This window comes from Heliangelus exortis, chromosome 1 (genome assembly GCF_036169615.1).
Source record: "Heliangelus exortis chromosome 1, bHelExo1.hap1, whole genome shotgun sequence".
In the NCBI taxonomy this organism is placed as follows: Eukaryota; Metazoa; Chordata; class Aves; order Apodiformes; family Trochilidae; genus Heliangelus; species Heliangelus exortis.
In genome coordinates this window covers 84,795,711-84,820,110 of record NC_092422.1, presented here as the reverse complement: position 1 = coordinate 84,820,110, position 24,400 = coordinate 84,795,711, and the positions used below count along the sequence as shown (strand labels likewise).

General features: G+C 36.2%; 1 protein-coding gene across 20 annotated transcripts in view; it reads left to right on the top strand.

The window, feature by feature from the left end:
* Positions 1 to 24,400, top strand: part of CASK (calcium/calmodulin dependent serine protein kinase) — a 192,339-nt gene that overhangs the window by 107,579 nt on the left and 60,360 nt on the right. For 11 of the 20 annotated variants that reach the window (XM_071751251.1, XM_071751348.1, XM_071751288.1 and 8 more), the window contains exons 7-11: positions 10,655 to 10,830; positions 12,853 to 12,975; positions 14,074 to 14,157; positions 15,691 to 15,790; positions 20,876 to 20,893. In XM_071751251.1, the coding sequence (XP_071607352.1) occupies positions 10,655 to 10,830; positions 12,853 to 12,975; positions 14,074 to 14,157; positions 15,691 to 15,790; positions 20,876 to 20,893 (501 nt within the window). Of the gene's footprint in view, positions 1 to 4,958; positions 5,100 to 10,654; positions 10,831 to 12,852; positions 12,976 to 14,073; positions 14,158 to 15,690; positions 15,791 to 20,875; positions 20,894 to 24,400 lie in introns of those variants that run through there. The other 9 variants (XM_071751359.1, XM_071751367.1, XM_071751298.1 and 6 more) reach the window with 2 other exon arrangements.

Below are 24,400 nucleotides of genomic sequence, written 5' to 3'. Positions count from 1 at the left end.
GGACAGCTCTAGTGAGAACAGGATGGTGACAGCAAGCAGAGGACATGGCCTCAGGTGCAGGATGACTTAACAAGATGTACAGGACCCTCTTGGGAAGACAGCCACGGCAGAAGCCCGCAAAACATTCCCATGCTCTTCCCAGTTTATACTGAGGGTGACATTTATCATACGGAATACTTGGCTTGGCCAGCTTGGGTCAGCTGCCCCGGGTTTCTCCCCTTCTTGCCCACTGCACCTGAATGGTTCCAGACTTGGTCACTATGGAAACTTGCATGCCAGAGCATCTTACTGCTTTTGTTCTCACAGAACTGGGCTCTGCAGTCACTCAAAACTACAGTTTCTCTAAACAGAAACTATTTTAGAATTATATCCCAGCAAAACCAAGACAAGTACTAGTAGAAGCTTCTTTCTTATGCCTTATCAGTACAGTCTTTCTCTCTGTATCTTTTGCCTCATCCATCTCAACTTCAACCACATCAGTCTGCCTTCATCTTTTTCCCTCTATCATCTGTCATTTGCAATTTACAGCCTTTTTGCTAGCACTTGCTACTTTCAGATTCAAATTCCTCTTGTTTTTAGGGATTCCCAGAATAATTCCATTCATATTCCATGGAAAGTCTCACTTCTACTTATTTCAAGCTTTTTCCTTAACAGACTTCCTTCTTACCTTCCAGCCAGTATACCATAAACTCCATCTGACAGTTCTTTTCTAGAGTCTTGCTTTAAGTCATATTACTATACAGTCACTTACACAGCACTTGCAAGATTTTATTTCTTGAGCTTTACAGTATCACCCTGTATGTGTTAGATGAAAGTTAGCACAATACTTTCTGATTGAACTGGGCTATTATAAAAAACTATCTATCTACATATTTGTTTGTTATCCATATGCCCTATGGAGAAGTCTTATTTTGTAGTAATTATAGTAACAAATTATAGGCACTACTCTTAGCTCCTAAGTGAAACAGAAATGGTTTATGAGCAGTATAATAACCGACCTGCTCACTTGCATGCTCTTTTTTTCTAATTTTTACTTGAAAGAAAAAAATTCAGCTTAACATAGTCAAGTATTTCCCTTTAAGCAGCATAGCAATTACTGTATTTTGTGGTTTACACCTCAAAAAAACTCTGTAAATAAAAGCAATTATGACATTAAGGTTCCCTTGCTGACTGGGGCTAAAATGCCCTGTACTTCTGACCCATTTCGGTGCTTTGTACACCATAAATTTTTTACAGTACTCAAAACACACTGCCTTATACTGAGAGAAAATACAATATTCATTAATCTTCCTGTATCTAGGAAATGTGTACTACCACAGTACCCTAGCAGAATATACTCAATTACTAGTGTAATACCCTAGGTAGATTACCCTGGTGTTCAAGAAATGTTTTATGTTTCCTAATTTTATTTTGCTTGGAGAACTTTATCTTTTGAACCAGAAAAGGACAGATGTCCTTTAGAAAAAGTATGTCAAAGCTGAAAGTAATGTGACTTTAGTAGAGTTCAACACATAGGATTCTTCCCTTAATCCCATTGTGCAAAAACTCTTCAACATCTACAGTGGTCACTATCTTTTGCGGTAGTATTTTTTTCGTAAAAACACAGAATCATGGAATGGTTTGGGTTGGAAGGGATCTTAAAAATTATCTAGTTACAACCCCCCTGCCAGGACAGGGACACCTCCCACTAGATCAGGTTGCTCAAGGCCTCATCCAACCTGGCCTTGAACACTGCTGGGGAGGGGGCAGCCACAATGTCCCTGGGCAATCTTTTCCAGCATCTCACCACACTCACAGGAAAGAAATTCTTCCTAATGTCTAGCCTAAATTTCCCTTATTCAGGTTTTAAACCATTGCCCCTTGTCCTCTTGCTACACACTCATGCAAAAAAAACCCTTACCTCAGCTTTCAGGAAGGTTGTTATAAGGTCACCTCAGATCTTCCTCTTCTCCAGGCTGAACAACCCCAACTTCCTCAGCCTGTCTTCATAGGGGAGGTGCCCAACCCACTGATCATTTCAGTGTCTCTCCTCTGGAGACATTCCAGGAGCTCTTTGTCCTTCTTATGTTGGGGCTCCAGACCTGGACACAGCACCCCAGGTGGGGTCTCACAAGAGCAGAGCAGAGGGGGAGAATCCCCTCCCTTGACCTGCTGTCTGTGCTGCTTTTGATGCAGCCCAGGACCCAGGTGGCTTCATGGCTGCAAGCACACATTGAGGGCTCATGTTGAGCTTCTGGTCCACCATTGCTTTCAAGTCCTTCTCTTCAGGACTCTGGCCTCAACCTGTATTCATGCATGGGATTGGCTTGACTCAGGTGCAGAACCTTGTATCTAAAATATTCAGGGTTGCTGATATTGTAAAAAAAAAATTTCTTGCTTTCATGCATTTTTGTCATTTTGCTCATGAACACACCTGTGTCTTGACAAGCCCAGGTTGGTAGTGCAAATGGAAGGGAATTTTCTCCCTCAAAGTCTTTGAAGCCTGCCTTCTAGGATACAGCTTTTGCTTTGTTTGGGACTATGGAATTTTTTAAAGTTTGTAATAAAGTTAAACTAAGTTCCAGGTATTGACAGTAGGCCAGTGCCAATCTTTTATGTCCATAGATAGGCTTGTGTTGTTTAGAAGGATTATAGCTACAATATTCTTTTGAGCAGATAGAGGTTCATTTAACAGAAGTGCAAGGGAACTCATGGTAACAAGCAATGACATCATATTGTCATTAATGAGAATGCCTGTGGAATATATTTTAGGAACATGACTATCAGCTAACAAGCTGGTGGAGTTTATATTTAAAAGAGTTTAATTATTATTAGCTAAATATAAAAAAAAAGGACATAATGATAACTCATTTTTCTTAAGAGCAGAAGGGAAAATGTAAGGAAATACATTTTGTTCCACAATGTTTGCCTTTAAGCTGCAATGAAGTGAATAAGAAGCATGTGTCATCTTCTAGTTACAGGAAATTGTTTTCTGGAGCTACCAAAAGTCTTTTCTTGCAGTTCTTCTGATCAGAAATGGAAAAAAAATGCTAATTATATTCATTTGAAGCATTGAAATAGGTCCTTTAAGAGTACACAGACGCTACAGATCATTGTAATTTCTGAGTGATCTCTTCCATGGAAGAGAATGTTGATAGGAAGCAGTCCAGGTTTGCACGGTTATGATGCAGTTGGAGTAGTGCAACCCTTGGAAAATTTTTGTTTCGGGACAAATTGTCACAATATAAATAAATGTGAATCAGATTTATCAGAGATCAAGTATTCTGGATGCTAAAACTTGGGATTTTTAGTAAGTATGTGGCATAAAAGTCTGAAGGAAAGAAAGCCATTGAGTCCACAAATGCTATTTTCCCCCATATAATCTACTTTTCTCCTGGTTTCAGTGCAAAACAAGAAAACTGTAGTCCTCAATGGTATGAGGTTCTATACTAACTGTCAAGTCTTATCTGTGGGTAGTTAACTTCTTTTCACCTCTTACATTTAGCATCAAAATATCTATGATGCTAATCCAGTCCAGTATTGATTTTTATGTATTACTACTTAGATTCTCTGAGTTGCTTCAGAGTCTTATAGTATCTGCAGGTGTCCTAACAAAACCACCATTGTCTTACTGTAAAATATATATTCTTAATAGCAGTATGGCACATAAATATCAAGTGTTCTTCATTCTTCATTGTCTAGCCTTTCAGACTTTCTACAAAAATAGCAAAGATATTACCATAAATTTCCCTGCAAATGGAAATTTGAGGTCGAGGGATATCTTTTAAGTTCCTCCTTTTTCTTCCCATCAATGATCGTAGAATCATAGAGTTGTTTGGGTTGGAAGAGACCTTTAAAGATCGTATAGTCCCACCCCACCACAGTGAGCAGCATCTTCAACTAGATCATGTTACTCAGAGCTCTGTCTAACCTGACCTTGAATGTTACCAGTGATGGTGCATCTCTGAGCAACCTTTTCTATTGTTTCACCAAACTGGAACTTCTTGATGGTTTCATAAACCCCACTTTAAAAAATATTTTTTCAAAATGTTGGGTTTTAGACTGCATATGCCTGTTTTCCTTATCATCATGCATATCTGAATGATACAGCAAATCTTTCTTTTGTTTTCCAAGGAGAGATAAATGTTTGTAAGCTGAGGGCCTACACTAGTATTCTTCTTTAAATAGCAGTGTTTCTTTCCTCTGCAAAGCAAGAGCACTGTTTCACTTTTTATTTTTTTAAAAAAACAAAAATGTGAGCCTCTCAAAAGCTTTACCTCTGATAGACTTTGTTTTATTTAAAAGATGCAGCTGTGGTTTACTGTCTCTCAGAAATTCCACTTCACATCTGGGTCAATCTGAGAGTGCTTACAGGATGCTAGTGAGTTTAAAAGTCAGTTTAGGTTTACTTCCTCCATCATAGTTTTATTGCTCAAAAGACTATTGAATCAACTATTTTAATTTGTCTGATTAACATGTGATTTTTTTTCTTGTTCATTTTCTGGACACTAATATCCAGTTGTCTGCTGATACATCTTTTAAAATACATTTTCTTCAGACAACCTGCTGTGCTGAAGCTGAGTTGCTTTTTTCTTTTTTTCTTTTTTTTTTTTTTCTTTTCGCCTGGTTTGGTTTTTTTTTTTTGCCTTTTTTTTTTTTTTTTTTAATCTATTCATCTTTTCTGTACACCTGGCTTTAAACATCTCTATTGTCTGGAGTAATGTGGAAAGGAATTAAAAGTCATAAAGTATTGATCTGTCTGATCTGTTGTCTGTGATTCTTCAATTCCTTCCACATTATTCTGGACATCCCACTCTTACAGAAACTTCTTAATTTATGAACATATTTCTTATTACACTATTGTGAGAGGTCAGATGGTGATGTTTATTAGTACCTCACATTTTTTTCCTAAAAATTATTTGTTCCAGTTGTTTCCTTATACATCGTTCAGATACTACTGCTGTTGAAAGACTCTCCTTCTGATATCTTGGTCATCAGTCCCCTGCCTTAGGGATGACAAAATCTGATTGGGTCTCTGTATATACTCTTCTTCTTGTGGAAAGCATAGCCCTATTGTCTGGAATAATATGGAAAGAGTCATAGAAAGTAAATTATCAAAGGTAAGTAAAAATTTATCTTTAGTGCTTGTGAACTGACAACACCTGAAGACTGAAGCTCTCTGTTTATCCACAGGAAAAATCTGCAAAATTAGCCATTTATGTATTTCCAGACTACCAAAGCTGCCTCAAAACTGACCAATAAGAAAGCTCACCTCTAGAAATAAGATTTATTCAGGCATTGAGTGCTTCCTAAGTCAGCAAACACTTTGATACAGGCATTTATGTACAATGAATTGAGTGGAGTTAAGTATCGCTTTGAATACATAACCACTGCTGAGTCTTCATATAGTGAGGACTTTCAGTTAATGCTACTCTAGAACATGTGAGAAGAACCTAGAAGCACATAGAAAATTTTTTCTGGTCTTCCATATAATTTCTTCTCACATACAGATACAACTAAAAATCACGTGTGGGTGTGTGTGTGCAATATTTATTTAAATAAAATTGTTATTTTTTCATGGGCAGACATTCAAATATATCCATGGAGTGTTCTTATATCCCAAGGAGTGAAAGACCTATGGAAGGCAGAAGTTATTTATTAAAGAAAAAAAATTATTTTGCTTCTTTTTCACAATGTCTCAGGAAATACCCCTTTAATATGTTTTAAAGTAACTGTTGATCAGTTAAAAATATTTACAATAAACATATTTTGAGGGCAAATTTTCCACAGATAATTTGCAGCAGAAGTGATAATTGGTCTAAAGAGCATTGAGTATCTGTAATTTTAGAAAACTTTGCTCTCTGTAGATCTTATCTGATATACACCTTGCAGTTCTTGTAGTTGCAACACAGGAAAAATCCCTATTTATGTAAGTTCATGTGTACACACATTCATTTTGCTGAGCTAAGTGCAGCTCAGAAGTCCAGCCCATCAGTCCTTGCTCAGGTCAGTTTTTTAGAATAACCTTGAAATCATCACTTGTTCCTTTGATGAAGTGGTTAGTTGTCACAGCAATGACAGCTGCCCCAGAAATTACTAAGCTTTTTCAGTTTCTAATACATACCTAGACATAGATAAACATTTTTTTTACCCTGTTTAGCTAGACAGTTCTGTCTCAACCAATTAAGTCTCTGCTTGTTTTGTTGTGTTTTGGTTTTACTTTGTTTGTTATTTCCATGCCCTCCCATCTAAAGCATCAGGATATTGTAGTATGCACTAAAAAGGTTACAAAACCAAGTAATTCTGTAATTGTTTTCACTGATTATAATCTAGCAGTGGTAAACAGCAGGATTTTATTGCTAACCTGGTCTTTTTTTTTTTCATTTAATTTGTGCTTATGGAGTTCTCATTTTAAATTTTAAAGTGAGTATTAAGGTTTAGTAGTACTGATTTTTTCAGCATGCTACTAAGTAGCATCCATTTTTCATCCAGTCTATAGCAACAGCCTGTTGGAGTCCTAAACAGTCCTACACAGTCTCCTGTGTAGAATGTTACCTGTTACTGGTCTGTTCCTTCTGTTGAACATCAAGTAGTTGAATAAAGTGGATTTTTATGGTATACCTATTCTAAGTCAGGGCAACGAAGTTCCCATTTTTCTACCTGTGATCCTAAGTTCTTTTAACTCTCTTCTCCAGGGAGAAAAAAGGAAATTTGGGATGATCAGAAAGGGACAGTGTTTTTTGACCATAATTTCTGTCAGTTTATCTGTGAGAGCACTTGAGTATCAAGTAAACATGCAGCCTTACATGCTGATGTGACATCACCAGAAAAAGCAAAATAGGAAGTATTTTGAAGTATCAAGAGGGTATAATTTGTCTATTGACAGGAAAAGTAGGAAATAAACCTCAAGAAGCTTTTTCTGTTAGATAAAAGTGCATATGGGAAAAAAAATTATATAATAAATGTCATAGGGACAAAGAGCTGGTAGTGAATCGCTACTGCATAAGAAATGCTTGCAAATTATGTTTTGTCTGCAGTTTTGATAAGCATATTGTTGCATGTTTGCTATTTAGTAATTTTATAAATAATTTTGTATTTCTTTGCCCTGTGGTCAGGAACTGGAGGGATAAGGGATATCAAAAATTGTTGTCCACCTTCAAGACCCCACTATGCAAAATTTAGAAAGCTGATTAATGCTCAGTTCCAAGAAAGTATTCTGTTATACCTGTATTTATGAGTGAATATAAATAATGAAGCCTTTTTCTTGTTTATTAATTTATGCAAAGTATTTTTAATTTGAAGTATTATTTGCTGAAGGGGAGAAGTAAGGGAAAAAAAAAAAACCACACTGCACTTCTGATATTCTGTTGACAGTGTGGTTTACTTATTTTATACAGCCTTTGATTACATCAGGTAAGATAATACTTGAAAACTAAAAATGAAAGAAGCAAGCTGTATCTTTGGAGGAAGATTCATCTTATTTTTCCCCATATAATCAGCATGCTATATGCTCATACCAGCATAGCCACATGTTTTGTTCCTGATTCCCTTACCCCCCAACCCCAAGTAGTGCAGGGGAATAGGAGGTCTTGGTCAGTCCCTAACAATCCCTCTTTGCCGTGCCTCCATCCTGATATTTTGATCCTTCTCCAGCATGGGTCCTCCCATGGGCTGCAGTCTTTCATGACAGGCTTGCTCCTGTGTGAGTCCTCCACAAGACACAGTTCCCTCAGGGAATATCCAGCTGCTCCAGTATGGGGTTCTCTCCATGGGCTGCAGGGTGGATAGTCGCTCTGGTGTGGGGTCCTCCGGGGACTGCAAGGGAATCTCTGATGGGACACTTGGAACTCTTCTTCCCTTTCCTCCTGCTCTCCCCTCAGTGCCCACAGGCCGTTTGTCACACTTTTTCCTATGCTTCTCACCGACGGGCAATGTTTTTCTCTTTCTTTTACACGCTTTCTCTGAGCAAGGCGCCATCATCTTGGCTGCAGGGTTCAGCCATGCCCTGCACTTTGCCCATATGAACAAGCTGTGGCCTACACAAAGACCACCTCTGCAGCCCCCCAGCTGCCAACACCTTGACATCTAAATCTCTACACCTGATATTGCTGTTATATTGTTTATGCAGTATGTGTTGCTGGTAAATGAGCTGTTTTAGACCACAGGAGAAAATATAGGGTATCCTGTTTGCAAGGACGCATTTTCCTCAGAAAAAGCTTTTTTATAGGCTGGACTTCGCTACTCTACAAATGCCCAGCAAACTTACATGCATTGCCAAAAAAAAAAACCCTTCCAAAACCAGAAACCAAACCTTTAGGTCTCTGTCTCACAGCACATAGTCATTCTTCTACCATGTTCATCTCTGCAGTCATTTACTTAAAAGACAACGAAGGTCCTGATCTGAGAGGCATGGCACATAATTATTGGAAATATGCACTAAATCAACTTGGATATCATTTGACACATAAGATTCTTAGTTTCATTAACTGTTTGATCCAAATGACTATATCTCCCTGAAGTTTAATGCCTCTTTCATATAGCTCATTGTCTTTGTGATATCTTGTCTTCAATAATTTTTGCTGTTTGCCTTTTGAACAATGATTTTTCTCTAGATTTCCCTTATTTCATAACAGCAATTAGGAAGCCTGATAGAAAGGAAGAATCTTCAGAGGAACTCGATGATCTTTAAGGTCCTTTCCAAACCAAACCATTCTATGATTATTAATTTTTTTAATAAAAAAAGTTTGGAATAAGCTTTATGACTACAGATTGTTTTTTCAATGTGTAAGAAAGGTTACACCTGCTAGAAATTTGCAGACGTGTACTTCTGCCTTTAAATGGCAGGAAGTTTACAACTGAGATAAGGAAGACTTGGGTAAGCCAGGCTGCTCTGTGGTCTTGCATTATGACTTCTGTACTAAAAAGTTTCCAGACTGTGGTATGCATACCATTAAAGCCATGTGAGCAGCCGAAATGATAGACAAATACTGCTTGAACAGACAGGTGTTACTGCTTTATGTACATGCATAGCCTGATAGAGAGCTGGAAATACTGATACTTTTGCTGCCACAAATTATGACATCTTAAGGGGAAGAAAGTATGGAAAGCTTTATAGATAGAGATTTGTAGTCATGGGGGAAAAAAATCTCTGAGCAGAAGCCCCAGATTTCTCAGAAATTTCTCTTGTGCATGCTAGATATAGATATTTTGCATTTTCCTTCCTTCCTCCCCCATTCGACACTTAAAAAAAAACAGACTTCAGATCATCTAAGAAGATAACTCTTCCCCTCCTATTTGTGAGCTTGAAGATTTGGCTTTGAGGGTGATCAGTTAGGCTGCAAGGTGCATCATAAACATATAAATAGCGTATAACCAGCAAGTTAACTTTCTCCATGGCCATCTCTGTCTTTCTCTGACTAGAGTTTGCTCCTTCCTCTTCGCCTCAGTGATATGAGGGATGAGCTGTACTTGCAGTGTCTTGCTGTGTTACTTTTTTTACTCTGCTTTCATGTCAGCTTAGGCAGCATGGACATTTTAGGATGCTGATCTAGCTTAGTGGTGAGATAATGTTCCTTTGCACCAGCAGATATCTAACGTTGGTGTGGCAGGGCAATTGCCTCATACAGTGGGAATGAAAAGTTTTAACATAAAGCCACAGATTCTCTTAGCTGCATTTTAAAGTCTCCTAGCCAGCACAAAGGTACTGCAAGCTTGGAATAGAGCATGTGAAGTCCACTGTGTATCAAGCATGCAAGAGTAATTTACAAATATAGTTCAAGTGACAAAGTTTTGCTAGGTTTTATTTCTTCTACTGGTACTTGGTGAAATCAGGGTAGTCCAAAGACTACGGTATTTGGCACTGTCAGTGATGACCTGAGCTTTCAAATCTCAATTCTTGCAAATCCTGTGCAGTGGAAACAAATTTCTTCCTGATGGAAAACATTTATAGAGGGAAGTAAAATGCCTGTTGCTTTCGTATGGCTTAATGTGTTACATATAAACTCAATAATGTTATTCTAATTAGTTTACCCCTTCAGATTAGCTGGTACCAAACATGTTTGTTTCTGTGGGAGCATATTCATCACTAAGTCAAAATCAGTACTGCCCCAGAACCATGAAACAAATTAGCATTTTCTTTTTATCTGCAGTAAGATATTGCCTACTTCAAATAAATGATGGCAGCATTTTGCATTCTTGTTAGAAGTTTCAGTAGGCTGTCTAAGGTTTGGGCAGTGCATGAGACCAAACTATGCTCTTGTCTGTTAGAGGCAGCTTTTTCAATCAGTGTAGACTAGAACGCTACAATATCTTTGTGCATGCTCTCTAGATAAATAATTTGTGTTACAAAGGTTGTCCAAATTGTTATTTTTACTTTTATGTTGCATGTTTCACTGAAGAATCTGAGTGCTGTTATACAGATCATGGTTCACAGTCTGCAGAGTGAATTAGAATATTCCCCAATTTATAAAAGTATATATCAAGTCAAAGGGAAACTACTACTTTGTCTTACTGTATACATTCAATAAATAATAAACTAAAGGAAAACAAATCTTGTTATAAGTTTAACCCGTGAACAAAGCTAATTAAAACTGTTTTAGTTTAACGCAGTGATATTCTTCATTTCCATGTTTGATATACATCACTTTGACTCAGTTTTGGTTTTATTTCCATTTAGGACGTGTAGGAACACCTCATTTTATGGCCCCAGAAGTGGTAAAAAGGGAACCTTATGGGAAGCCTGTAGATGTTTGGGGTTGTGGTGTCATCCTTTTTATTCTGCTAAGCGGTTGTTTGCCTTTTTATGGAACCAAGGAAAGATTATTTGAAGGCATTATAAAAGGAAAATACAAGGTAAGTTACAGTACACTTGAGTCCTTTTCAGTGAGATAAGCTGTGCTGATAAAATTTCTGGAATTTGATTTTTGTATTTAGCCTGATGTAAATTTGAAGCTTGTTGCAATCTTGTCTGCAGTACACTGAAAGAGGGATTATTTCCTCTCTCTAATCTATTTTGTTCCTGCTGTGTTTTGTATCAGTGTTAAGAATTAGAATATGGAAATATTTACTCAAATGAAATATGGGTACACCAACTAGCCCTTAATTGCACAGTGATCTCAATAGGTTTATGTAAGGTTTAGCTGTGAAGTATAACACACTGTATGTCACCTTGGCTTTATAGATAAGTCATTTTTTATGACGTAAAAAAATATTGCCTTTATTTAAAACAAAAGGCATATTACTGTAAAACTAGTTAGGCATTTGTCTTTATAATACACTGTATAGCAAAGTCCAAGTGATCATTCAAAAGGAGCCCCTTGGAACTGAAAGCAGATCGGTGTGCGTGCAAGCTCCGCGTGTTTCACAGAGTTGGCATCCTAGAGCCATTACGGAGACAAATTCAAAGCTTCAACTTCACTATTTTTGCGGTTCTAAGATCAGTTTTGCTGTTCTTTGCAGCTGAAGTCATACACAGAAACTCCTGAAACCCTCTGAAAGCCTGTAATATTTTTTAGGAAGTATTTTATCATCTGAATTTAGCAGGAGTCTGCCAGAAGTGTGACAGCAGTGGTACTGTGCTTGGTTAGGAGAACATTTTTCATTCCTTAAATTTTGTATTTCTAGAAACTGCAGGATTTCTCTGTGACACTAGTTTTAGAATGTGTATTATGGGAGATTTCTTCATGGAATCTTTTAAGTGGCTAAAACTTTCTAGGAGCGTAAAAGTTAAGTTTTCTTTGTTTAGAAAAGTAGTCATGGCCAGCACATTCTGTCCTCTCAGTTACTTTTCTGTTCCTGTTTCCACATTAATATGTCTATTCAGTAAAAATAGTATAAGGATCTCAAAACAGACTTGCTGCAAATTTGCAATTACTTTCATTTCATTAGAGCTGAAATATAAATGACAAATCACAACTATAATTGTGCATTTCATAGCCATGTTCCCAACTGCTCCAATTTAAAGCAATCATTTTTCATAAAGACTGATAAAATAGATCTCTTTAAATGAACAGATTCTGAATTTTCATTGGGTACCCTGTAAAATTAGTTATGTACCACCTAAGTAAGACTGAAGTTCTTTGTAAATTAAAGAAATATTAGAAACATCTTAAGGATAGAATACTTCATTGCAGAAGGAATTTTCTTACTTTAGCATTGTTTGATTGGGTGTTCATCATCTTGACTAACCGGACACAAAAACTGCATATGCATAAGATGAAAATATATTTGAAATCTTCCTTCACTTTATTTTCTCCTAAATATACAGTTCTGCTCTAAAAGAGGTTGCAATTGATTGTGTTGCTATCACATGTCAGTATGCTTTCCTATCTGAGCGACTGAAGATGTTTAACTCTAAAGTTTGAAGGAATTTATTGGGAGAATCCATCGTCCATGATACCCAGGGGCAAGAACCACAACAGGCATTAGCTGTTGCTGTTCCTACTCAACATCACTGGCATCAGTGTGGGTTGATAGAGACTGTCATGACATTCCTTATATTGGTTTCAGGAGTAGATTTGATTTCTACATTTAGTGCATGCATAGTTCACTGTCAGGCAAAGCTGAATTTTTTTTTCTTTTTCTAGGGAAAGGGTCACTTTTATGTGTACAAAATGTAGCATAGGTAAAAACTATGCTGTGGTTATAACATAATACCAAGGATATGTCATATTTATGTGCTCTCCGTTGACTATTTTTTATGCCATTTCAATAGCTTTGTAAGCTATTACAAAACTTAAACTTTCTTTTGTACTTCTTATGATAAAATGTTTGAAAGTACTAACCACTTTTAAATATCTGCAATTATTTTACATAAAATGTAGGTTATTTTCTTTATTCTCGTGACTAATTTCTCTTTTTCTTGCTTTTAATCAGATGAATCCTAGGCAATGGAGCCATATTTCTGAAAGTGCCAAAGATCTGGTACGCCGCATGCTGATGCTGGATCCAGCAGAAAGGATAACAGTATATGAAGCACTGAATCATCCCTGGTTAAAGGTTGTAAAAGCAGCTGCTTACATACCAGTTTCCTCTTCAAAAGAAAAAATATTCATTTGTTTGTTTCTTTGAACTTTTCAAAGTAGATGTGATGTATAAAATGTGTGATAATGCACTTTAAATACCTTGGAAGATGAGTGCCTGAGATTATGATAACGGACAGGCTTGAACTCTTGCTTACACAGCAACAGGAACAGGAAACTCACTTAGGCATCAAACAAATATTGACAGAGAAAAAAACAGCCCACAACACAGAAAAAAAAAACCAACCCAAACTGGGAAGCATAGAAACATATGTTTGTATGTACTTCTTCTTCCTCCAAGTAAATGGTATAACTACTAGTGAATGGAGTCATTCTTCCACTTCTCTACTCTTTCTGATTCAGAGTCTTTTATTCCAAGCTGCAGAATGGTCTGTCCTATAAAAAAGGAGGGCAGGAGTGTGTTCACCTCTCAGGAATAAGAGTGGTTAAGGCACTCTCCTGAATACTGAGACACTGTAGGTTCAAAGCTTTCTGCTCAAAAGGGGCTGAAGTTCTTTTGTTCATCTGGGGCATTCATAGTGCATCAAATATTTCAGAGAGCATAGAAATGCACACCATGTTTGGGAGTCCCAAATGATCACAGCCCAGTGACTGAGTCTGTGGTAAATAGAGGTGGTTTTAAATCTGTTTTTACCTACTTATAATTTGACTCTTTTCTCACTTTGGGAGAAAACAGATGCCAAAGCAAAGGTTTTTGTAAGGGTTATTTTTGTAGAAAATTACACCATTTTTGCAGAACTACATTGTTTTTGCTAATTTCAAAGTTCAGTGCTAGCCACAGACTGAGTAACATAACAGTTAAGTGTCTAGGACCTTACTACAAAGTGGGAAACAAAGTTACAAAAAAAAGTAAGTATCCCTGGACCAAGTATTCTTCCAAAATATTTTAATCCCTCTCAGTTTCTTGAAGTTTTCCTCAAGCTGCAATAAATCCTCATTCTCCTTAGGCTACTTTTTAGCTGGGACATTTTGTGTCTAGTTTCTTAATGTTAAGAATATTAAGAACTTGTATTTAATGCTTCTTTTGTTTGCTTTTTTTGTGGGGGTTTTTAAGGAGAGAGATCGCTATGCATACAAGATACATCTTCCAGAAACAGTAGAGCAATTGAGAAAATTCAATGCAAGACGAAAACTAAAGGTAAAATTAATATTGTGTTGATATAATTACATAACTTGTATTTTGTATAATGCTTTATTCATTTTGGAAGTGCTAAGAGAAACCTATGTTCTGAAGTTGGCAAAAAAACATTGAAACAGGTCTTCACAGTCATTTGTTTCCATGATGTCTGGTTAAGGATATTCATCCTTACTCTTTCACTGCACAGTTTTCAAGCTAAATTTCAGCACAAATTGTGTGTTAGCCAAGTTGTATATGAGGTCTTCATCTTAATTCAGTAATTCTTTGTAATAATTCTTTGAATTATTGGAGAGAATAGTATGATGGCTTCTGTTATTGTGTTACACTTGCAATAAAAGGAACATAATATTGTTTAATATCTTTTTTCGAGAAGAGCAAAGACTTATTCCTGAGTTTATCCTTTTATATTTAACTGTACACAAGATTATTTCTCAACCATATTGAAAAGAATGTTAACATTTCATCCCAAAACAACATGGTTTCCATTCAGTTCATATTTTAGAAAATTTAACAGAAACATTTTTAAGTTCACAAAAAGATGGAGAAAATTTTAGCAGAAACATGCAGCAACATGAAGTTTTTTATAATTTGTGAAAAAAACACAGAATCAGATAAGATGTGTACTTGCTGTTCTGCAAAAGTTTAGTGTAGCTGCAAAACCAACTGATTATTAGGATAAAACACTTGCTGTAGTTCATGATAAACAGCACTTTTTCTTAGGTTTTTATGTCCACATATTGCTTTCATTAAAATGTTAGCTAGTATATTTTAGAATCTGATCTGTTTTTCTTCTTTAGATACAGTTCCAGATCTCTCCTAGATTTGATTCTTAGGAGACCACTGTATTTAGTTTCCTGAGAGCTTTTATTCCTGTGCTTTTTGGTTCTTATCATTCTGTCCAACATACTGTTCTGCAGAATGTTCCCTGAAATAATTTGTTGTCCATTTTGCCTGCTTCCACAACTGTAAGACATTAAAACCTTGGTGGTTAAGCTGTAATTTACTTGAACAAGTACATACATGTCAGAGTGAATAGGCATTTTTCTGACTTTGTCCCATGTAACACTTATTCTGAGAGTCTGAGATTATTACATATTATGATGTCAAGTCTCTTAGTGCTGTTAGTGTCATATTAACAATTTCTCAAATAACAACATACTGCATATGTGAATATACTCTTTATGTATGCAAATACTTCCTAAGACACCCAGTTTAGGTAAATTAGTCATTTTGTTTACCTAGTACTGTGGAAATTTATGCCACATACTTACTTTTTTAAAATGCTTTTCCATAAGGTAATTATTCCCTTTGCAAAGAATATCTTTACTGTTTATTAGAGCAGTGTATGACCAGCTCTTCTGTTAGATATGATCACTGGTATAAGTGAAGCAGAGCTGAAGACTATAAAATTGATTTACACTTCACTGAGATGGTCAACACACAAGACATATTGAGAGAATGAGTGATACAAGGTGTCTAGAAAAGCTTCAGTGTCTTTTGTGTAATTTAGACTTTGTGGGTATTTTCATTCAGGGGGCAGTACTAGCAGCTGTGTCAAGCCACAAATTCAATTCCTTCTATGGTGATCCCCCCGAAGAGCTGCCAGACTTCTCTGAAGACCCCACCTCCTCAGGTATTTTAACAGAAAGTATATTTACTGCAATCAACCTGTGTTAATTCTATACTAACTGGAGTACCAAGTATTTACTAACTTCTCACTATTTCATAAAGTTGCATGTTATCTTACATTCAGATGTGAAAGCATAAATAATTTTCAGTCAAGATGTGACTATCTACAGTCAGGTAAGTGGAGAAAATGAAGAGAAAATCTGCACAGTTCTAAGTTTCTACAGAAATCCTGTTTGTTTTTTGACTTGTGTGTGCATTTAATTACAATCGTGCTATGACCTCATGATTTCTTTTTATATTATTTGTGTGTAAAAGCTTATTGAAATTTTGTCTTGAATTCATAAGCAGGAGCAAGGTTCTCATACCTCACTAATAATTATTTATAAAAAGAAATATTGTGCACTGGATTTTTTGACCCTCTTGTTTTAGAGAAAAATATGATGATGATGTCTCCTCTTTAAAGCAGACTGGACAGTTTTTCTGATACTATAACCCAGACGCCCAAGTCTTCAGAGAGAAATACATGTCTTTAGGAAGCTCCCAACATACTTCAAAGGGGAAAATAATGCCTGTGCTGTTCTGTGAGCATGTAGCTAGACCATGGGGAGGTCAGTGATCTTAGTCCAAGCAGTCCTTTAGTCCTCAGCCCACACTGAGGAATTTAAATAACCTGACAGTCCCTATATTAACAGAGCCCTGTCATAGTTATGTATCATGATTTTGACATAGGACTACTTATATTTGCAGTGCAGAAGTCTGGGCTGGGCTGCCTGGTCTAAAGTTAAGGTTTAAGATCAAGTTAAATTAACTTAGAAGAGAAATATAAGGCCAATAGGACTCTCTATTTTATTTTTCTAAACTGGCAGAATACTTTAACTACACACTGACTTCACTAGAAGGTATTTCAGGAAGTTAATTACAAGTGCTAATATGCTGTGTGGTAATTCTCTTCCCCAGTATTTTAATAGGTAAGAAAATTACTTATTGGCTGCATCTGTTAAGTTTTTTCCTTTTCTGCTCTTTCACATGAGCAAGTAATTTTTCTAAGTTATTTCAGTGTCATTAATACAGTGATTGGGGCAATATTTTTGCTGAAATTCTTAATTTTCACTTCTTGAAATTCGAACTTCAAGTTTGAGCATCTAAATAAAAGATTGCTTGGTCCTTAAAGGTGCAGACTGCTCATGATTTCCATAGAAGTGAATGGAAATCCCAGATCATTTATTGTAAATGAGTAGTTACAGCCCCATGACTTAACTTCAGGCAACCAGCTTTTGAATACTCAAAATACTTGTAAATAAGGATCCATATATTCTTTTAAAGAAAGAATAAGTTGTTTTTACTTCATCCAGAATTACTTGCAGTACTTTAATTTTTGTTTCCAGCTACTTCCCCCATTTCAAGAAAAAGAAAAGGCCACCAATATGATTGTCAGTGGCAACTTTGCTAATCTAAAATCTGCAGTTCCGCTTTCCAGTTTCAGTCTCACATCAACAGAGCATGTGTCTTCCTCCTAGGATGATGTAATTGAAGATATCAATAAATAGCAAAGGTACAAGTTCTGTTTCTCCTTCTCACAGAAGACATGAATTCAGTACACATGTAAATATTACAGAATATCTGTGCTGGATCCGTTGTCATCATGTGTTCATCTCAGAAATAACTGAAAATATAGCTTGGATTTCACAGAAAAGCCTAGTTATTCTCTAAAAAAACATTGTTGATCTCACTGATGAAACATCACAGTAATCAGGAAATCATGTTTCGTGGGTAGTTTTCATGTTTCACTGACCAACTACATTAGATGATAAAATATTTAATATCTCAAGATGAACACTGAGGCTTTCAAGAAAAGATACTGCAACTTTTGGCTTCTGAAATTACTAGATACAGAAATCTATTTTGTTTTCAGAAGTACACCAGTAAAGCTTTCAAATATTTCTGTCATATGAAGATAGACTCTTGTGATGATTGTGAACTGGTTTATAGAAAATAGGCATAATACCCTTGAACTGCAGTAGAAACTTGACTATTCTAGTGTTACTTAAGTTTCCTTCCTTTATAATGTTATTCCAGATTATCAACTCTAATGAAGAGAATCTAATATTTTTGGTGTTGCTGCCTATTTAATCCTCCCATTAAATTTCATGAGACTCACCATTGAAATTAAGCAATTTGTCAGAAATGGGCAAATGTGGAACTCATGCTGAGATATAGATGCAGAAATGGAAATGCTTATTAGGTTATGGAAATTGTATCTCCTGTCCTCCTCCGGGTCTTCCTAAACAAAGAAACAGAAAATTTCAGTTCTGTCTTCTTTCCAGAATAAACTAGAAGTGAACTTCCTCAGAGTTCAGTGATTCTGGGACTGCTGGGCCCTATGAGCATCTTCCTGTACTACCAGAATAATAGCCTGGAATATGAAGGCCCCATAGGTAGCAAGTCAGATGACTTTCTTAGATGCAGTATCACAAAGGGCACTCTTGTCTGAGAGCTTTTCAATAAAGGACAGCAAGCTGCATGACTAAATTAGATGAGAAGGAACACAGACAAATTTCATTTAGAGTCAACCAGGTATTTTTCTGTGCACATCTTCCTTTTATTTGTACAGGATGTGTTAATAATTCATGGTTCCCTCAGTGTGTTTTGTTTTCTTCTTGATCTCTTTCCTCTTTTGTCAGCAGCAATACTTTGAAGGACTTAGTCCCTCTGTTATTTGGTTGGTAACATGGCAGAAGTCAGGTCTTGCTGAATTTTGAGAAAGTATTAGATAAATATTTATTAAACTAAAACATTACTGCTCATAGGGTGTATTCAGTAACTTCTTTGGTAAATCCACTAAGAAGCTCAGATGACAAGTGTTTTTCAAATGTTTGTTGCTAGTTAGTATGTAAAACATTTGACTTCCAGGTTGCCTGTCTTCAAGACATTGTAAAATGTCAGTTTTCCAAGGCAGTGGATGTTTTGGATATTTTTAATATACTGAAACAAATATAAATCAGAAGTTAGACATTGGCATCCTGAGAGGCTAAATCTGGCACATGAGAAAAATTGGCCTGGTAGAAAGCAGCTGAAGTGGACCATGAAATTACATAGCTGCTAGAGAAATTTGTAATCAGTTTGCTCTTACCTGTCCTACTCCCTCCCTCTCCCCTGCCCTCCCTGGCTCTGCTATCACCTGGTTGCACAATAGATCAAGAGAGAGCATTACTTCTGTTTTTGTCATGCTGACCATTTGTGCCCTAATGGAGAGTAGGTAGGTATGTTTTTCAAGTGTTTTGATAACAGTGCCTCGGGCTGAGTAAGGGCCATCACCAATGTAAAACTTATTTTTTTCTTCAATGCCCCCTGTTCTGTGGCAGCCCAAGGAAATGCAGTGGAATTGTTTGACTTCTTGACTTGAGGAGCTGAATTTAGGAACACTGTGTAGTCTAGGCTGACAGAAAAGTCCATAAATTGATGAGGTTTTTTATAACTTTGTATTTCCTTGTTGTAGCCACATTTTTAGAAGCAACTGAGTCATTATTGGAGTTTAGCCAGCAGCTGGTCCATAGTCTTTGCAAGACCGTGTATATTGATTTTTAGATTAAAGCAAATCTTAAAGGACTTTCTTCTGTAATGCCTGCTTGAATTGCTTGCCTTATGGTGCTCATATTCTGAAATGTGACTAACAGTTTCAGAGTAGCTATTTTGCTGAAAACACTTCTAAATTCCTGTAAGCCATTTTATCATGCTGTGTTTCTGTTCAACCACAGAAAAGCAGAGCAGCATATTTTATAGCAGACTGACCAAAGGTAGCTATTTAGCCCATGTTAGCAAATAGCATTGTTGCAGTACTTCCTGAACATCTTCATGCTTTCTGAGCTCTGTGGTCACCTTGTGAGGTGGTGAATGCAGGAACAGTGCTTTAGCTCTGCACAGAAAGCAGGCATGTGAAGTCTACATCAGTGTTTCTGCCCTCAAACTGCAAGGCAGAAATTTCATATGGCATTTTTATAAATGCATTTTGCTATTTGGTCTTGGGATTGCTGTGTGTAAATTGGAATTTTCATTCTTTTTATCTTGTTAGACTCTATAATGTCATATCACATCAGACATTTCTAACACTACAAATATGTTGATATTCAAATTCAAGTAAGATCACTCTAAGATCACTGTTACAAATATAGGTGGTATTAGTCTAACTCACAGACTAGTGAGTGGCCGGTCATTTCATAGGATTTAGATTCCATGAAATAACCATATCTTTAAAATTATCAGCCTCATCAACACCAGGAAGAAAGAGAAATACTGGTATGCAAAAATTGCCACTGATTTTGTAAATACTTGTAAAGGTTCTTGTGTAACATTTCGAAATGTGAGTGCTTGGGGGAAAAAAAAAAATTACATCCGTCTTATAATTTACAGTTATTAATTCCTTGTATTACAGTATAACTGGCTGTCAGGTTTCAGGTCATGAGTTCGAGTGTTTCCAATAGTCCATTATTATCTTTTAAGATAATATAATTATTAATTAAGATATTTTTAAGGTATTATACATTTAAGTATGTCAAGTCACTGTTAATTAAAATCAACAATAAAGTGGTTGTATTTCTAAATGGTTCTCATAATGTTTTTCTGAAAAATGTGTAAAAAAAATTATTTCAATATAATATGGCTGAATTCTACTTTGTTTACTTATATTTATTTATAAGATGTTATGCTTCCTTTGCAGTATGTTGAAATAGTTTGTCAATTCACCTCTTACGGTATTCTTACTGGAAATCATTTTTTCACTCATGAGTTCTTTAAAATAATTTAACCAATGTTGGGAAAAGTCTGGTATAGCTACCTACTAACACTGCATATACGCTGCCTTCTCAAAAGCAAGAGAGTGTTTTCCTCCCATCCCAGTCTGCAAGTCCCATTTGCTTCACATATAGAAACCATATTAAAAAAAAAAAAAAAAAGGTGGGGGTGGGGGGGGTCTTGACAGTTTGTTCATTCTATTTTGTGGCTAAACTAGTGTGCTAGGTTGCAGCTTTATAAATCGCTTGTTCTGAAATCTTCATACTGTTTGTTGTTTGTCCAAATGCTGCCTTCCTACTAGGACTTCTAGCAGCAGAAAGTAGGTATCCCTTTGTTTTCCTTTAAGGCATATCATTCCGCTATGCTGTGTGTCTTTGCATGATTAAAAATCAGCTTTCTTCTCTTTTCTGTACAATTTTAAATTTTAATACTGCCTGTTCAAGAAAAATAGCCTATGTGTTTTTGACTAAATTTGTCTGTAACTAATTAACTAGAAGTAATGTGATCTCCAGGGAATTCTGAAATTTCTAGTTTAGAGGCAGTATTAAAATTACCTGTTTTTTTATTTTCAGTATATGCAACACAATGGGTTTAATTTTTTTAATAAGTTAATAAAGGATAAAATGGTTTGGTTTTGCATTTTAGTTCCAAAATTAATGTTTTCGTTGACTAATGGACTTTTTTCTCCTAAAATTAAACATATTCTGCAGTATTAGTGGTATTATTTTCTTGCTGTACTCCTGCATGAACTTTCTTGATCATTCCATGTTGATGTGCTACATGATACACGCGTATGCATTGTGTATATGCATACACCTGATGTAAATAACTATCCAGTACTTGTCTCCTTAACAAAGGAATATTATTGATGTGTAGGGAGGAGGTTCTGCTTCAAGTTAGCTGCTCACTCCATGAGAGCCTGAAAGTGCAAGCATTTCTCAAACCTGCAGGCTGTCATTTTAGACACAGAAGGTGTGAAATTCTAGACCTTTTGATACAAACCACAACCATTTCAAAACCAACAAATTCAGCATCTCAAAAGACAAGCTACAAACACGGGGGGCTGGGGAGGGTCCTGCAGCATTTTAAGATTTATATGCTAACAGTTTTTCTGTCCTAGGTCAGGGCAGCAAGACATATGTCCGTGTCTCCATTTCTGATCCAATTAATGGATTTTGCTGTTGTTTGAGTCATACTTTTGTTCTTACAGGTTGTGGGAGACGTCGTTCCTTGTTTTCTCAGAATGCCTTTGCAATATAAGCAGATTTTTATATAAAACTTTTGCAACAGTATTATTTTTAAACAGTTATAGAGGAAAAAAGAAACCTCATACAAAGCCTCTGCCACTGATTTTTGGGTTTTGTTTGTGCATAGCAACTTTCTTCAGTAAACTTACTTACTGATAGGCTGCACTGCCTTCCTATTAGTCAGAAGAGTGTTTCCATATAGTTTTGCAAGGAGGAAAAAAGTATCAAAGAAAGTAATAGTGAAAGGCATTCATTTGTTAAAATATTTATTTGTTTAGTTGCATGTGAGTGTGCTACTTGGAAAATGTGGATGTGCTCTGGATAACAATATCTTCCCACTACATGTTTTATGATCACCCAAGACTGTTCTTCTGACTGACTTCTGTCATATTTGGGGGTAGTTTTACAGTGAGAGATAACTGGGAACAGAATTTTCAAACGTTGTATAAAAGTGTCCCAGGTTTAGAGACAGGAGAAAGCTGGATACCTGCCTGCAAACAATGGCCCTGTGCATGAAGAATAAAATTAAGACTTTCTTCAAACTCAAGCATCAGTTTCTCACTCTTCCCTCACCTTCTTTTTGGTATTTCAATATATACAACTCTCCTCTGCATTCTCTCTTTTATTTGGGAATACTCCTGTTTTGTTGTTTTCTCTTTTTCTTCCCCCCTCCCCCCCCCCTCCCCTGCATCTCTTTTTTTTTTTGTTTGGTCTTGTCCATTTTCATAACCTTTTACCTGTTTTCCCCCCTGCACCTTTTTCCTTCGGTTTTCTCCTCTGATTTTTACAGGTCTTTCTTTCTCTTCTTGTATGCCATTGGTGTTCTTGTCTTCTTTAAATTAGTTGTAAATCCCAATGTCCTTCCATCACACCAGCTGACTTCTTCCTGCAGTTTCACTGTAGTTTCCATAAATGTTCACCTTTCTAGATCTCTCCCCAGACTCTTCATGATACATATATCCTGATGATATATTTACATATATATGTTGTGGAGATATATATTTATTATTACTGTCTTAATTGCTTGCCAATGGCATTCAGAGAACAGTATGCCCATTAGGAACTTACTTGTAACTTTGGAGAGAGTCAAAAATTGGCTGTTTGGTTTCTGTCTAAAACAGAATAAGTAATTAAACACTATGTGTATCAAATTTGAGGAGGGCACAGTCCTTGCTTGCTTTTCATTTTAATTACACTGTCGTGTATATATGTAAAATATGAATCTCCCACCTTATTTTTAACTACTACATATATATATACGTATGCTTTGGCTGTCATTCAGAAGTAGTTGCTCTCAAACACAGAGAACAGCAAAGAGCAACACATTACTGTGTGAGGCTAAAGGCATCTCAACTCCACTGATTCTTGCAGGTATAGTTTGAAGTGATTATCTGATCCTCAGATGGCTTTCTCTTAATCTGAGGAGTTACATCAGCACAAGTGGTGAAAAAGTCCTATCCTGTAAAGGATTGTTTTCTTGCCTCTAATGGAAACAGGATATGTTTAGTATTTTCTTTACAGGACCAACAGGAAATAGAGATGTTCTTATATATTTTTTAACTCCACTATAACTAGGGCAATCCTGACCTTGAATGTAACATGGGCATAGTGCTTTGTAATTATGCTGATATTGAGCCTAGACTTTAATATTTGGCTAAAGTGAGCAGTTGTAAATGTGTGTGGGATTTTGATTTGAAAACCTTGGCAGACAAATACCCCTACATTTCCACAACATTTTGGTATAGTGCTTGATTACCTAATGCACATTTGTGCCTTGTGTTTCTAGGGTATTGTAATCAGATGCCAGCAACACAAAACTACTGGAGGCACTGACTTATTCAGTTGGCACTAAATAGGTTGTGTAAAGATGTGTCGATGGAGTCTCAAACAAGTAGTAGAGAACCTTTGTTTTATGTGTCACCGGTGAAAGATTAAAATTAAATCCATGAAATTTGAATATCACAGTTGGTACAAATTATCTCATTGTCACTATACCAGACGTGCAGTATCAGAATCTCACAATATTTATAAGATTTTTTCTGAAATTATCTGCATTTTATAATAATGCCCATGTTTGGTTTTTTTATGAGGTTGTATCCAGTGGCTTTAGTGATTCTAGTATTTGATCTAAAATCTCACAGGTTTTAATGTTTTTTCTTCTGCCTCTGCTGTATATCCCAGCCTCAGACCTCTTCATAAACAAAGTGAAAAGTAAATCCTACCTTCTGCAATGTCTGTACTTTGGGAGTCAGCACTTGTTTTTTAATTTCATTTCCAGCAACTGCACACCAAGAAGGCAGCCAAGAGATAAAATTGGTAGAAATTAGCTTGTGTTGATTGTAGATGGACTGGCATAAGGACTGATTTGTGATATATAGAAAAATAACAAATATCAGCTAAGCTTTGGTTAGTAATTTAAAAAACAGTGTAAAATCTTAAAGGCATAGTTACTTACCTATTTGAACAACTTACAGAATAACTTGAAAGCCAATCCAGGTAAGGTAGTTTATAAGAAAGAACATGATTAAAATTAGTTGTTGGTGTTAGGAACTTAATATTATATGGGTCTGCAAATGTCA